Genomic DNA, 14,769 nt, shown 5'->3' with positions numbered 1-14,769 from the left:
TTTCCTTCATTTCACTCATGTAAATGTAAATACAATTTGAATTTTAGCTTTGAAGTTTAATTAATTAAGAGAAAAGATTTATGCACACCCTTTTAATTGATTGAACAAATAAAAAGCTCAAGTAATTACGAAAGGGCATGTATGAAGTAAAAATAGATATGCAGAAATCACCTTCTTACATCACACAAGAACCAAAATCAAAAGAAATATGTGTGAAGAAGAATGAAAAGGGAATATGAGAATCATTTCTTACTCTAATCTACCATGGTTTCTTACTTTGAGAGGATACAAATATTTAAATTTGATATTTTATATATTTTTTCAGATCTATTACCGATACTAAGTAGCAACCAATGAATCGGTCTTATGAATGCCCATGAAAGGTAATAAAAAAAGAAGGAAGATGAGTTCTCATTTCTTTTATCACTTAGGAGCCGTGTTAGATAAAAGACTTACGCACGATTTTGAATGAAAAAAACGAAGTGAAGAATCCTTTTTTCAACTCTTACTCAGTCTGCTAATTACACATATTTATAATTCTCATATTTTAACAAAAAAAAAAGAAAAAGAAAAAAGGGTAGTGTCACTAATGGGCTGGGCTGGTATCGGACTTGGTATTAAGCTGGGTCAGATTCAGTGCAACTTCAAGTTGGTGTCGGACCAGACCGGATTTTGGGCCACAATATCAACTTGTTTACTCTGCCTTTCTCTTCCGCTAGGCTAATTGTTGCACATAAACAGTTGGGAACATACAAAATGTTATTGCTTCAGCGGAGTTTTCATAACGTAATAATTGGTAGAGTTAGGAATTGGCAAACTTCGTATACTCGACCGAAAACAATCGGGGCACGTAAAAATCATGAAACAAAGGATTCTGATGACATTGAAACGTTATATTTAGGCGGTTTAACCAGAGGTTTAATAGCATATACAACAGGAATACAGTAGCATGACATAGAATAAGACCGAAATAAGCAGAGGAACATTTGGTAACCGCCAATTTTTCATACCGTGTGGAGATCAAAAGAATACTGCAGCAGCCCTAACATTAAATGCTGAGAATAATGTAACCGGAGCGAAATAATATTGTGAGCCTACAAGTTACGCATCCGGAGTTCCCTGAGCCTTTTTTGCATAAGCACCTTCTAAGACTTCTTTAGCTCTATGGACCTTTGACTGAAGATAAAAGCTTCCGTTTTTGGCATTCCGCTCAAACAAGTTGTCATACCTCTTCATAAAGAAATTGTTTCAATGATGAAATGATTAACACCTCTCAGAAGATTCGACGCTGACATTTACATGCAGGGAAAACAACAGAGAAAATGAATAGAGCAAACCTGCAAGATCTCCTCCCATGATGCATGCTCCGTGACACCTAGAACCTGCCTCGCCTCTGGTTCAGCCATTATTTTGCTAGCTCTTCTAATATTGTTTACTGCTTCGTTAGCAACACCGTTCTTTGAGGCATCTGCATTCAGTGATAACATAAAGAAATTTATCTTCAAATACAGATAGAACGTACACTTATGATTTACAAAGATGCAAGAACCCTGAACACGAAGTACACTAGTGCCTTTTTAGAGTTAACGATAATATATCCAAAAGGTTTTAGCTCTAGATTTGGGATTGCAAGAGAGCATACTTGAGATTGCCTGACGGTATGCACGGAGCACAGCCCTGCCCACTATTGCTGAGCCCATCACAAGCACGTTGGCAAGAATTTTTGCAGCCTGTACAAACAAAATAAAACTTAACTACATGAGAAGGATTGCACTATTGGTGCAGGAAGAAAGTGAATATCTTGTCAAATTTTAGGATCTCAGTTGTCTTCTGGGATAACATTGAGATTATAACAGGTAGGAAGTGCGGCTTATACATAACATTCGCTTTAGGCATCATTGCAGGTTTCAGTTCCCTCTAAATGCTGGTTGAAACCTCTCTTCTTCCATCGTGCGGACTTTTGGGCTATAGTTCATTAAGATGTTATTTAATTCAGAAGCTTTGGAACGTTAACAGATACATCATTAGATTTTTTGGCAGCTGGTTGTGTTATATGTATATTCAGTAGACAGCATGTTCAGGAGGAAAAATCGAATCAAAACTAGCACCCGTCTCATAAAGGGTCAACAAAAGAATCTTATATACAATTAAGAGTGAAGAATGTATCCGGTTGCGCCTGATTGGCCTGAAGAGAAAAAGATATCTAGAATACATACCATCACCGAAGAAGAAGAAGCGAGCAAAACCAAGAAAGATTGAAACGGGGCAACCTGTCAGGATCTTAGAAACCTGCAGTGGCACAGTATATACCAAGTTCCGCTCAGCGCGTGACAATTAGATAATGTATACAGAAATACTAAACAATCGTAGCATTAATGGACATGATATCATCCTTTTACGACGAAATCCCAATTCTTTACGAGATAAATCCGTTTCGTAATAGACTCTAGTGTGCATCAACAAACCCAATCGACACACCCAAACACCCATGAACCCAAAACCATCTTTCCACATTGTTCATCGGCGTCAGAATTCTGGTTCAAAATTTTCACCCAGTTCTTTTGCGGCAAAATAATTCAGGCATCGTACATCAACTTTTATGAAATATACATATATCAGAAAAATTAGGGAGAAAAAGGAAACAATTGATCGATGGACATACATAATAAAATATAGAGGGAGGGAGGGAGGGAGAGAGAGAAAGGACTTACAGATAAAACGTGATAGTCGCAGGGATTGGGATGCGATTCAAGGAAAAGGGGTTAGGGTTTTAGAGGTGGAGAGGGGTTTTACAGGTACAGAAGGGGTGGCAGGTCGTACGCCTTGGCAAAGAAGCCAACCACCGAGCTTAAAAAACTGGACTGGGCCTAAACTTCCGGTTGGGCTTCAGTTGGAACATTGAGACGCTACCGGAAGACGTAGCACAGAACAAAGCGCAATTGCGTTTTAAAATTCATATAGCCGATCCCACTTAATGAGAAAAAGCTTTGTTGTTGTTATTATTGTTGTTGTTGTTGTTGTTGCATTTACCACCTAAACTTTTCATTATTATTTTTTATCACCTGAAGGTTGTACTACATTGTAATGTACCACATTCCGATAGAAATTTTGTTAATTTAACAAATACAACTTAAGACTCAAATTTCAAGATGGCAATACATTGCAACATAATGCAAAGTCTAATAGTAAATAAATAATAAATAAAAGTTCAAGTGGAAATACTCACACTAACAAAAGTCGAGATGGTATTTGTGCAATCTCTCTATTAAAATACTATTTTAATCCTTTTTTTTCTTTTTGTACAAGAAAACAAAACAAAAGTTTTGTCTTTTATGCTAACTATTTTATTTTGTATTAAAAAAAAAAAATTTTGTACTCTTACCAAAAAAAAACATGTACTTTATTTCATAATTGCCTTTCTTTCCTTGAGAACAATCTACACATTTAATAGGAACAAAAGTAAACCAGCATGTGTATGAACACTTGAGCACTCCCAAATTAAAAGTTTGTTTGCTGCACCGAAATAACCCTTCCAAGTTCAACATTCCTTGCAGCACAAGTCAACCGATCACTCCAAATCATTGGCCTTCACAAGCAGAGGGCTTGTTGGTGAAACATTTCCATCATCAACATCCATTGCTTCTCCTTCCTGAGCCTTCTTCCTTCCTCGGGTCTTTGCTGCAGCACCCCCCTGACCAGCAGGCTTCCTCCCACGTTTTGCAGCTGGCTTTTTGTTACCATTTGGATCCTCAACAGATTGGACCTGCAGGGGCCTTGACGGGGAGCCATTTCCTTCTTTTCCACCCAATGCTTCTTTCTCCTGAGCCTTCTTTCTTCCTCGGGTCTTCCCTCCAGCACCGCCCTGACCGCCAGGTTTCCTTCCACGCTTTGCAGCCGGCTTCTTGCTCTCTTTTGGATCCTCATCAGATTGCACCTGCAGAGGATTTGCTAGTGAACCATTTCCTTCTTCATTACCCAATGCTTCCTCCTTGGTTCTCTTTCTTCCCCTGGACTTTGCTCCAGCACCTCCCTGACCGGCAGGTTTCCTCCCAAGCTTTGCAACAGGAGCATCAGATTTGCTCTCTTTAGGATCTCTCTTCGAACCATCAATCTGGGCACCAAAAATTTCCTTTGCCTCCCCATCATCATCGGTCTTTGATGAGTAATTACCAGCATCAACCTTCACACGTTTGGGACTCCTTGTGGGAGACTTCGTTCCTGAAGTCTGCCCGTTGCCATTCCCTCCTGTTTCGTCAGACATAGGATCAGTAGCTTCATTGTCAGAATCATCTTCTTCGCTTGACTCCTCGGTTGGATCCTCATCGTCTTCATCACTTGACACCTCAGTTGGATCCACCTTCTCTTCCTCTTCATTCAGAGCTTTTAGTGATTCGATCATATTCTTTATCTCTGTATTCACCTGCCAGGTTTAATCCCACAAGATACAGTAAAAAAATTGCCAAGGAGTTAATACTTCAATAACGTAATGTTTCATTGGTTTCTGATAAGATAAAAGACGAAAATCAAAAGAACACTCTACCTACGAGCAGTCCATATTTCAAAATTAATCAAAAGCACGTCTTACTGTCACTTCCATCTTCTCATCAATCAGGCAGGAAAAAAATGTAAGGAAGAATGATCTGATCTTCCCATGAAACAAAAAGAAAAATGCGCGAGTAACTACAAACCTGAGGATTCTTCAGAAAATCAGAGATATCCGCGGGACACGCAGGGCATTTCATTACATTCTTTCGGGCTCGGAGAGACCGTCCATCTCTGCTTCTTTCTGTCACAAAACTCTTGCCAGCAAAAGCACCTTCTAAGCACGACTTGCAAAAGTGATGAACACAAGGTGTAATTACTGGTGCGGTCATCACCTCCCGGCAAATTTTGCAGCTGAATTCTGCAGAACAAGATAAATATACATTAGCATGAGATGAATGATCTTACAGTCTAAGCAAATTTAATGATATAACCAGTTGACTGAGTCTAAATTAAATTGAAGTCTGTAGAAAAACCATCAGCCAACTGAGCAATATTCTGTTTTCCAAATAGCTCCTATCGCCCACACCAAACCTCTTTAGCAAATCTATAACGGCAGTCTAACTAGTTTCGAATTTTGATTACACGTGCGAGACCAGAGGAAGACAACATAATACTGTGTTTAGTGAGTGCAGTCATGTAGTAGAAGGGCTGAGGATGGGGGTAGGAGAGAGAGAAAGAAAGACCTTTCAAGAGCCTCTGTCGAACAGTCATTTTTTCTTTTTTCATCATCGCTTTCCTTGTCGTCTTTAGAGCTTTAGGACAGAATGCTAGAATAGGCTTTTTACAGGCGGGTGCTGGCTTCATCCATGTCCACCGACCATCGTTTTCCAGATAACATTGAACAGCATAGTTTAGATAATCTCATACAATATCAGAGCACAATGACTAACTGTAAACATTTAGTGACTACAGACTATTCAGGGGCATTGTGCCCCCCCCCCCCCCCCCCCCCCCCGCGAAAGCAGTCGAACAAAATATTCAAAATCCAGTTAATTAAAATAACTTACATCAAAGTCCCAAGCTGGGCTTTCTTTCCTCACTGTTATATCTCCTGCTGCCCTCATCTCAGCCTCAGGAATATCAGGTAAAGGTCTAGGTCGATCACCGTGTTCATCACTGCAGTTCCAGTTGGAAAGATCCAGTGAAAAGTTCTATGGAAGAGGGCGTGAACATAAGAAACTAAACCAAACCTCGTCCATGGTGCAGGCTCATTGTCACATCTGACAAAAAGGTACCGGCAGACTCCAAACCCCTAGGTGAGCAAAAACAGTTTCAGTAAATCTGTTCAGGAAAATATAGAAACCCATGAAGCAATTCCATCACCTGGGATAGCACATATTTACCTGGATTCCAGCCTTACGCCAACATTTTTCTATTCTGTAGCATCCATCATACCGAACAACTGCCTCAGTAGGGGCATATGAGGAACGCTTCTCCTTGTGAGACCTAATTATCAAATGGAAGGCAACAAATACAAAACATTAATCAGTATGCAGAACACCACAAATGATAGAATTGTCGAACACATTATGCTCAAGGGAAATTATTGCAACAAAATTCAAACTTTTAGCAGGTCTTAACACAGCATATCTAACTGCAAACGTCCCAAAGACAGAAAATAAAACAATAAGTTGTGGTTATCAGAGAGGGAATTTAGAACATTGCAATTATCTTACCACCCGCACAGGATAACCTTCCAGGCAACTAAGTCGGAGAGCCTTGTTATATTTATCAAAAGTCTGGTCAAAAGACTGTTTCTTGTTTGGTCGCCTGTTACCACTCAAATCCCTTCCACCACTGCAATGCACATCCATGTAAACAAGGCATCAAACATAAATAAAGTAAAAGGAAAAAAAAAAAAAAAAAAAAGTATCCGAGAGAAACGGAATAGCTAGAATGTGCCGTTTAAGTGGTTGATCCAATGACAAACCTCCCAGTGTATATGAACCACTCTCCATGATCCGCATCGTCAAGGTAGCCTCCCGAAAACACAACTCACTGTGCACCATGATTAGACTGCCCAGCTATACCGGCAACATGGGGAAAATGTGCACCCCATTACCTACATTCAAGCCTATCTTTCCAGCATTCACCAACCAGAACACCTTGATTTCTATCTGGATCATTTTCAGCAGGAATGTGTCCAAAGTGATCTCCCGGAATCGTGACAAATATCCTGCCACTGAAGCATTAGCATTTCCAGTCCTCTGGGCACGTTCTGTGGTAAACGCCTTGTCCGGCCTATCTTGATTTTGTAGAGAATGATAAACCCGAGCAGGCCCCCCAGTTCCACTTGCCTTTGCCAACTTAGCCAGACGTATGATCGATACAAGTGAAGAATTGATTCGGGGGTTACGTGCCATCTTGAGAGGAATGCGACCGCGGCACGTTCCACAAACACGCTTCCCTCGTCCAACCCATTTCCGGAAGCACTTCAGACACGAATTGTGCCCACATGGTGTCTGGATTTAAGAGCACAAACATGCCATTATTAACATAATCTACCTATATCAGTACAGCAATCTACTAAAACTATCAATGCATCGAATCGAAAGATTAAACACGAATGATAAATTAATTCAAGATAATCCTAAACTAAATAATGTAGATAATAAAAAACCTTGTAATGACGGATGATGTGGTCTCATCAACTGAAGATAATGGGACCACAAGACCCGAATTTCAGGATCAGAGTGAACAAAAAAGCAAAGAAATTACAACACAAATGGTGCGTTACGGAACCAACCATTAATTTTAATTTTATTTATTTTTTGGGTTAAACCATAAAGAAATTTTAAAACGGGAAATTCAAAAGCTGAAAAATATCGAAGAACATTGTGTGAAAATCCACTAATCATTTCTATATCTGGGTTTATTTAAAGAACTCAACTAAATCTGTTGAAGGAGTTGACGAGCTTATATGATTAGAATTAAAGTTTTATTTTTTTAAGCAAAAAATCCAACTTTGTTTGAGAAAAAAAAAAGTAATCAGAAGCAAAAATATAATTATATAAAATTAAATTAATACCCATTAGAACTACTCAAATACCCAGAAAAATTAAAAATTAATGAACTTTGAAAACAGAATTGCCATGCAAGAAAAACAAGAAATGCATTCAACAAACAGGGAAAAATAAGAGGCAAAACGACAACGAATTTAAAAAAATAAACATAAAACGACGTGTTCCCAAAAAATACAGCACAGAAGAACCAAACTTGCACTATCACCATCCAAACACACAAACATCTAAAAATTAAACAAAAAAAATCACTAAAAAATGAAATAATTCACACAAAAAAAATTAAAAATTCGAAATAAATTAATCAAAAAAAGGAAGAAGACGTACCGTAACAGGCCTCTCCGGTAACTGTAAACAGAAGACACAGTTGAAAATCCCATTGAGCACATCCAAGATGTCCTTCATCGCTCCCTTCTTCTCCACCTCCACAGTCGCCATCCCGTTCATCAGCTCCTGCCTCCTCCACGCCTTCTCCTGCTCCGTCAGCGTCGCGTCGTTCTCGATCGCCCGGATCGCCGCCACCAAACCGCCGTCCACGCAGGCATTCACGGCCGGGACGGATGCAGGAGCGTCGCTGGCGATCGAGGTGCAGTCGGGGCACTCCCACTGAAGAGTGGCGGCCAGGGACTCGGGCTTGGCCGAGAGGCAGGTGGCATGCCAGGGGGTCACGCATGTCTTGCAGGTGAGCTTCTCGGCGTCGGGCGGGGTCGACTTGCAGAGCATGCAGACGCCGTTTCCGTCGCAGGGAAGCTGGCTAACTTGCGCCATTGAGGTGGTGCGTACGATAACTGGGGGAGAGAGGGAGAGTAAGGACAATGTGGAGTGAAAGGCGTTGAGTGAGTAGTGGAGTCGGAGACGACCAGTATTTGATTTTTGGGCTACGGCGGGTGACTGAAATTTTTTGGAAAGGTTCTGAAATTTTGGCCAAAATCCGGTGATGTGCAGTCTACCTGAAGCCAGTGCATTGGCGGAATTTGAGTGGTCCACGTAACGGAGAGTAAACGGAAAGTGGTTTGGTTGACTGGTTTTGAGATGTTGGTGCCAAATGCCGCCCCCGGTTTGGAGTGGTTTTCCGAACGTTACGTGCTCCTGGTTTGTCTGATCCTGGCCGTGGCTTTTTTTCCGTTTCTGGCAGTCTGCAAATGATAAAATGGCAGAAAAGATACAGTGAAAATATGACTTTAGCCTTTCAAACTCAATTTTCTTTATATAAAATCCTACATAACTTTTTTACTCAAAGAAAACCTAATGACTAGGATCCACATAAGCAAATTCATTAACTTCATATTAATTCACACATTTTATATTTTTCACATGCCTAAAATACCCCTATTACATACTTGATGTAGACAATTAATTGTAAAGAAATAGTAAATGATTTTGCAACAAGAAAAAAAAAAGACATTAATGTTAAAAATTTATTGCATATTAATTTTTTAGAAAGGTATTGAATTTTCATAAAACTATTCGATTCAATTTTTTCACCCTACTCTTGAATACTTTTGAATTTATCCTTTTTTTATTAATATATTAGAACATTGTATTTCATTATCTACGTGCACATTAATTTACCTACGAACAATTATACCATGGGTGTAATTCGATGTATATTAAGAAGAAATGTAGTTCGATGTATATTAAAAAGAAGAAATAATTTACCTATATTAAGAAGAAATGTAGTTCGATGTATAGTATTAAAAATACTATGTTACACCCATGTTTATACAACAATAAAACGTGCCTAACATATCTAACAATACATGAAAAATAATTTACCTACAAGTTAGAGAAATGTTATTTGGTTGGGTGTAGTATAATTTTTTTTAATAATTGGAAAAATTAAATATAGCTAGGTGTAGTGTAGTTTTTTTTATATAATTAGAACAAATTAATTTACCTACCTACTCTTTGAAATGTTCATTTCCAATGATGCAAAATGTTCATTACCTAACTACAAATTAATTTCCAATAATTTACCTACAACAATTATACCATGGGTGTAATGTAACATCTTTCTTTACAATGATACAAAATATTGTATGTACCAACAACAAAACTTGCTTAACATAAGTACTTGTACATGGAAAATAATTTACCTATAACAAAAGAAATGCAGTTTGATGTATAAAATCAACAATATTATGTTCCACTTATGTTTATACAACAACAAAACGTGTCTAACATATATAACAATACATAGAAAATAATTTACCTACAAGTTAGAGGAATGTTATTTGATTCAAAATATATAATATAGGTGTAGTGTTTTTTTTTTTTTAAATAATTGGAACAAACTAATTTACCTACCAATTAATATGGATAAAATTGCTACAAAATATATCACGAAAAAAAAAAACTACTTTTCTAGTTTGACATAGATACGGTTAATGCAAACACTTTTTTTCATTTTATTTCACTTTTTCTACTACTTTTAATTTGGCATAAATTTAGGAATTTAGAAAAGGGACCATAAAGTATGAGTGACATGAGTGTAAATAAATTGTATTAATAGGTCAATAGTGTTCCTATATGTTTGCAAATTTTAAATTTGGGCTTAAACTGGATCTTTAAAGATAGATGGGTTTTTACCTAGAAATAATGAATTGTAAGGGCCAAAATCTAAAGCACCCAAAGATAAATTACCTTTTACAAAAATAAGATAAGAATTACAATTAGATTTGGATAGTGATATTTTTGTGTTGGAATGACAAGTTTACCCATGATGATACTTTTGGATTTTATTTAACAAAAATTAGAGAGAGACTTTTTTTATCTACTTGGACAATAGAGAAACCTTGCTCTTTAGGTCCTTTAACTTTTTTTTTTTTTAAAATCACTTTAGTGTTGAAACCCTATCTCCTTATTCACTAAAATACTGGACCACATGTATAAGCTGAAGGATTTTTGTTTAGTAATATTAAGTGAGTCGATGCACTACAAATATCGCTATTGATGTGTTGTAGGAGCAAAATACATACTAAATCAAATCAGCACACGAGAGTAATGACATTTATTTACTTTTGGCGATGAAAATAATTGACAACTTTAATGAACAACGAAGGTATATGATTGAGAATATGTCACGTGATGGTGACGTGCGTTAGATATTCTAGTATCGTAAGTAGGTCAAACATGATATATTATTAGTTCAATAAAAAATAAGCATTGTTTTTAGTAGGTAACAAAAGCCATTAAGGATGATATTCGAAGATTCCGAATTCTTTCATTTAACAAAACACGACAAATATGCAGTTATTGCCAATGATTAGAGTTTCTTACGAACTCTAGTTGAACTAATTGAATTCGTGTCTGCTATGGTATGTCGTTATCTCTTGAAAAACGACAAGTTGGCAGTTATTTCCAATGATTATGGTTGTTTACGAACTTTGGTCGAACTAACATAATACTTTTCCATTACAAGATACATCATTATCTTCAAAATATGACAAGTTTGCAGTTATTGTTAATGTTAGAGTTGCTTACGAACGCTAATCGAATTAACTAAACACCATTGTGTTACGATATATGTCATTATCTCCCAAAATCTAACAAGTTAGAAGTTATTGCCAATTATTTGCTGCTGCCAACGAACTCTAGTCGAACTAATTGAATACATGTCTACTATGATATGTAGTTATCTCCTGAAAAACGGAAAGTTGGCAGTTATTACCAATGATTAGGGTTGTTTACAAACTTTGGTCGAACTAACCTAATACTTTTCCATTACAGTATATATCATTATCTTCCAAATACGACAAGTTTGCAATTATGGCTAACGATTACAGTTGCTTATGAACGCTAATCAAATTAACTAAACACCATTGTGTTACGATATGTCATTATTTCCCAAAATCCGACAAGTAGCAATTATTGCCAATTATTTGCGACAGCCAACGAACTCTAGTCAAACTAATTGAATACAAGTCTACTATGGTATATGTCGTTATCTCCCAAAAAAAAAAACGACAGTTGGCAGTTATTGGACCAATGATTAGGGTTGTTTATGAACTTTGGTCGAACTAACGGAATATCTATCCATTACGACATATATCATTATCTTCCAAAAACAACAGGTTTGCAATGACAAGTTTGCAGTTATTGCCAATTATTAGGGTTGCTTGCGAACGCTAATCGAATGAACAAAACACCCTTATGTTAAGTTATATGTCATTATCTCCCAAAAACTGACAAGTTAGCAGTTGTTGCCAGTTATTAGTGGCTGCCAGCGAACTATAGTCGAACTAATTGAATTACATGTTTTTATCATATATGTGATTATCTCCCAAAACACGATAAAATTGTAAATATGGTTAATGATTAGTGATTGCTTACAAACACTTGTCGAAACTGAACACTTGTTTGTTATGGCATATATCATCATCTCCCAAAGAACGACAAGTTGTAGTTATCGTTAATGATTAGTGGTTGTTTACGAACTCTTGCTGAATTAACTGAATGCTTTTTTTTTTATATAGTATATGACGTTATCTTCCAATCCGAAACATATATTTGCTATACGTGGAGACAAATCATGGTCTTTTCAGTTAAAAAATAATAAAGTATGAAAAAACACACCATGAGTTTTGCAATACACAATACAATACCTTTACATGATCAGATTCAAAATTGGGTGACTTTGGATGCAATCCCTATTTATCAACGTTGTTTGATTGAATCTTGTTGGTTCTCAATTTTTTGATTGAAGTCCTTGAAATTAATGCAACAATGCATATGTTATTATAATTTTAAATTAAAATTTGATATTTGTAGTTATTTATATTAATGAGATTATAAATAAATTCATAATTTGTTGAAAATATTAAAAGAAATTATACTCTAAATAAAATCCATGATTTGTCATTACTTATATTAATGACATTTTACATACAAATTGGTAATTTTTATACGATGCATTTTACATACAAAAAGTTGATACATTTTATACAAAAAAAAAAAAAAAAAAAAAAAAAAAGGTGATACGTTTTATATAATGGGTACATTTCATATAAAAAAAATGGGTACATTTCATATAAAAAAAATGGGTACATTTTACATATAACAAAGTAGTACCTTTTTAAAGACAAATGAGTAAACTATTAATAAATTATGGGTACAAATAAAAGGTCAAAAAAATATGAGTACAAATAAAAGTTTGAAAAATATGGACACAAAAAAGAAATTAATATATGGGTACAAACTAAAATTGAATACAAAATTGGCACAATTTTCAAAATTAAAAATTAAAAAAAAGGTAGCAAATTAAAATGGGTACAAACTAAAAATAAAATTATATGATACAAAATTTAGCCATAAATATAAATATATCAAATGTTACGTTCTAACACTAAATGAATAATTTAGAAGTAAAATTTAATTATCTTGATATGTAAAATATTTTATTATTGAAATAATTAATGATGTTTATTAAACCTAAGGGACCTTGATTTTGAAAAGGAATAAGGTTTCAATCAATAAAGTTGAAAAAAACAAAGGATGAAAACCTAATTTCTCCTTTAAAATTTAAATCTTTAAAGTAAAAGAAAGGGAATTAGTTTTGAAATGGCACAGTAGTTAGGAGGTCTACACATGGGCATTCTTGGAAATCAAATGTGAATATTATTTTTCATTGTCTGCCAGTAAATTACTTTTTTTTTTCTTTTTAATTTTATTTTGGAGAACTTAATGCCGTACCAAAAAGGTCTAGATTTTTATATCCAAAAAGTGGCACTTTAAGATATCAAAATCCATGGATATATGAAAGCAATTAATGGTGTTCAGCTGGTATATGACCGATATTTTACCCTTTTCAAATTACCAAAAAATATATATTTTACCAATTTTCAATTACCAAAAAGATATTTTACCATTTTTACTTGATAGAAAACAGAGAAACTTTGATTTTATTTTTTTATTTTTTTTATTTTTAAAAAAGATGTTTTATTCAAACACCAATATAGAATACAAATGATAGTGTAAAAAGCTATCCAAAATTAAAACTTGACTATCAAAAATAAAAACTGCATTGTAAAACAATAAGATTAGCAGATAGACATTGTACTCTAAAGATGTGAGTCTCGGTAAAAAAGCTTATTTCTTTTATTCTTTTTAATTTCATTTCTGATTTATCTTTTGACCAAATTTTAATTCCTAAAACTTTTTTTTCCAACTTATTATTGATGTTTAGTTTTATTATTTCTCTCATCTCGTAAGTTTTATAAGTACGTGAATTGCAAGTTCTATACCAAACTATTATAGCAAGCACATTGTGTATCTTACGCAACACCTTATTTTTTAGTTTATATCTTTGGAAAATATTTTGTGGTATTAAAAAATGAAATTTAGTTTTTTCTTATTCGGGTTCATTGGAATGCTTATCTAGAAAATACTTTCGCATTCATAACGGATATATTTTGTCATGCACGCTCCCACTACACAAGCTAATCTAATTTGTTTCCTAATGCATAGTCAAAGTCAAACGACACTTGTTTCTATTTTTCTGTTGCAAATAAATGCAAACACGAAGGATCCATGACAATAAACGCAAGAATGATTTATTTTTAAATAAAAAAAATTAATGAAAAAAGTTTGAAAATCTTGAGTTTTAACGATAATGACAAAATAAAGGGTAAAATGAATAGTATCATGATTGATTTTTTAATATAAAAATATGATTTTTCGTTAAAGTGAACAGTACCGTGAACTTTTCGTTAAAATTTCCTTTTTAAATTGGATTGGTGTTTTCTTTTTAAACATCTCATGTCACGCCTGGCTCTCACCCCACCATTTAATTTAATTTGTTTCTTAGTGCATGGGCCAATGCCATGTGTCTTCACTTTTCTGTTTGAAAATTTTATGTGCAAACTCTTCGTAATTTTTCTTTGCAACTTTGTAGTGTGTTAGTGGTGTTTCTGTTTAGTTGTAACTTCGACATCTTTGGTTTAACTTACATGAATGACAAGTTTTATACAAAATTATTATAGATGATTCATTGTGTGCTACAAACTCTCACTTTTTAGTGTAAATTTTTTGTAATGTTGAAAAAATATAGTTTATCATGATGCAATTCCTTTTTCTATTATAAAATTGCAAATTGAGGTACGCGTGGCAATAGACACAAGAATAATTTATTTTCACATTTAGGTGGCATTTCTTTTTATACATCCGATCAGTGGCGGAGCCCAAAATTCATGTTAGAAGGGGCACA

At 35.1% G+C, this 14,769-nt stretch overlaps 1 protein-coding gene and 1 pseudogene across 1 annotated transcript; both read right to left on the bottom strand.

Annotated features, from left to right (window-relative positions):
• Positions 1-861: 861 nt before the first annotated feature.
• On the bottom strand, positions 862-2,809 carry LOC137711514 (mitochondrial import inner membrane translocase subunit PAM16 like 2-like). The gene is made up of 5 exons (XM_068450752.1): positions 2,712-2,809; positions 2,217-2,289; positions 1,643-1,730; positions 1,338-1,468; positions 862-1,230 (listed from the first exon to the last, which is right to left on the bottom strand). Exons 2-5 carry the CDS (start codon positions 2,217-2,219, stop codon positions 1,102-1,104), a joined length of 351 nt encoding a protein of 116 aa, XP_068306853.1. The 5' UTR covers positions 2,220-2,289; positions 2,712-2,809; the 3' UTR covers positions 862-1,101.
• A 689-nt stretch (positions 2,810-3,498) lies between these two features.
• Positions 3,499-8,333, bottom strand: LOC137711492 (E3 ubiquitin-protein ligase ORTHRUS 2-like; annotated as a pseudogene).
• Between the last annotated feature and the right edge of the window lie 6,436 nt (positions 8,334-14,769).

The sequence above is a fragment of the Pyrus communis genome, chromosome 12 (genome assembly GCF_963583255.1).
Source record: "Pyrus communis chromosome 12, drPyrComm1.1, whole genome shotgun sequence".
NCBI lineage: Eukaryota > Viridiplantae > Streptophyta > Magnoliopsida > Rosales > Rosaceae > Pyrus > Pyrus communis.
Note: the sequence above shows the minus strand (reverse complement) of the source record. Positions and strands in the feature narration are given on the sequence as shown.

Excerpts from the sequence above, each read along its gene's own strand:
- LOC137711514 (XM_068450752.1), bottom strand. Across the intron at positions 1,469-1,642 it reads ATACCGTCAGGCAATCTCAA|ATGCCTCAAAGAACGGTGTT; the intron begins GTATGCTCTCTT and ends CACTGAATGCAG. Across the intron at positions 1,231-1,337 it reads CATGGGAGGAGATCTTGCAG|AGGTATGACAACTTGTTTGA; the intron begins GTTTGCTCTATT and ends TTCTTTATGAAG.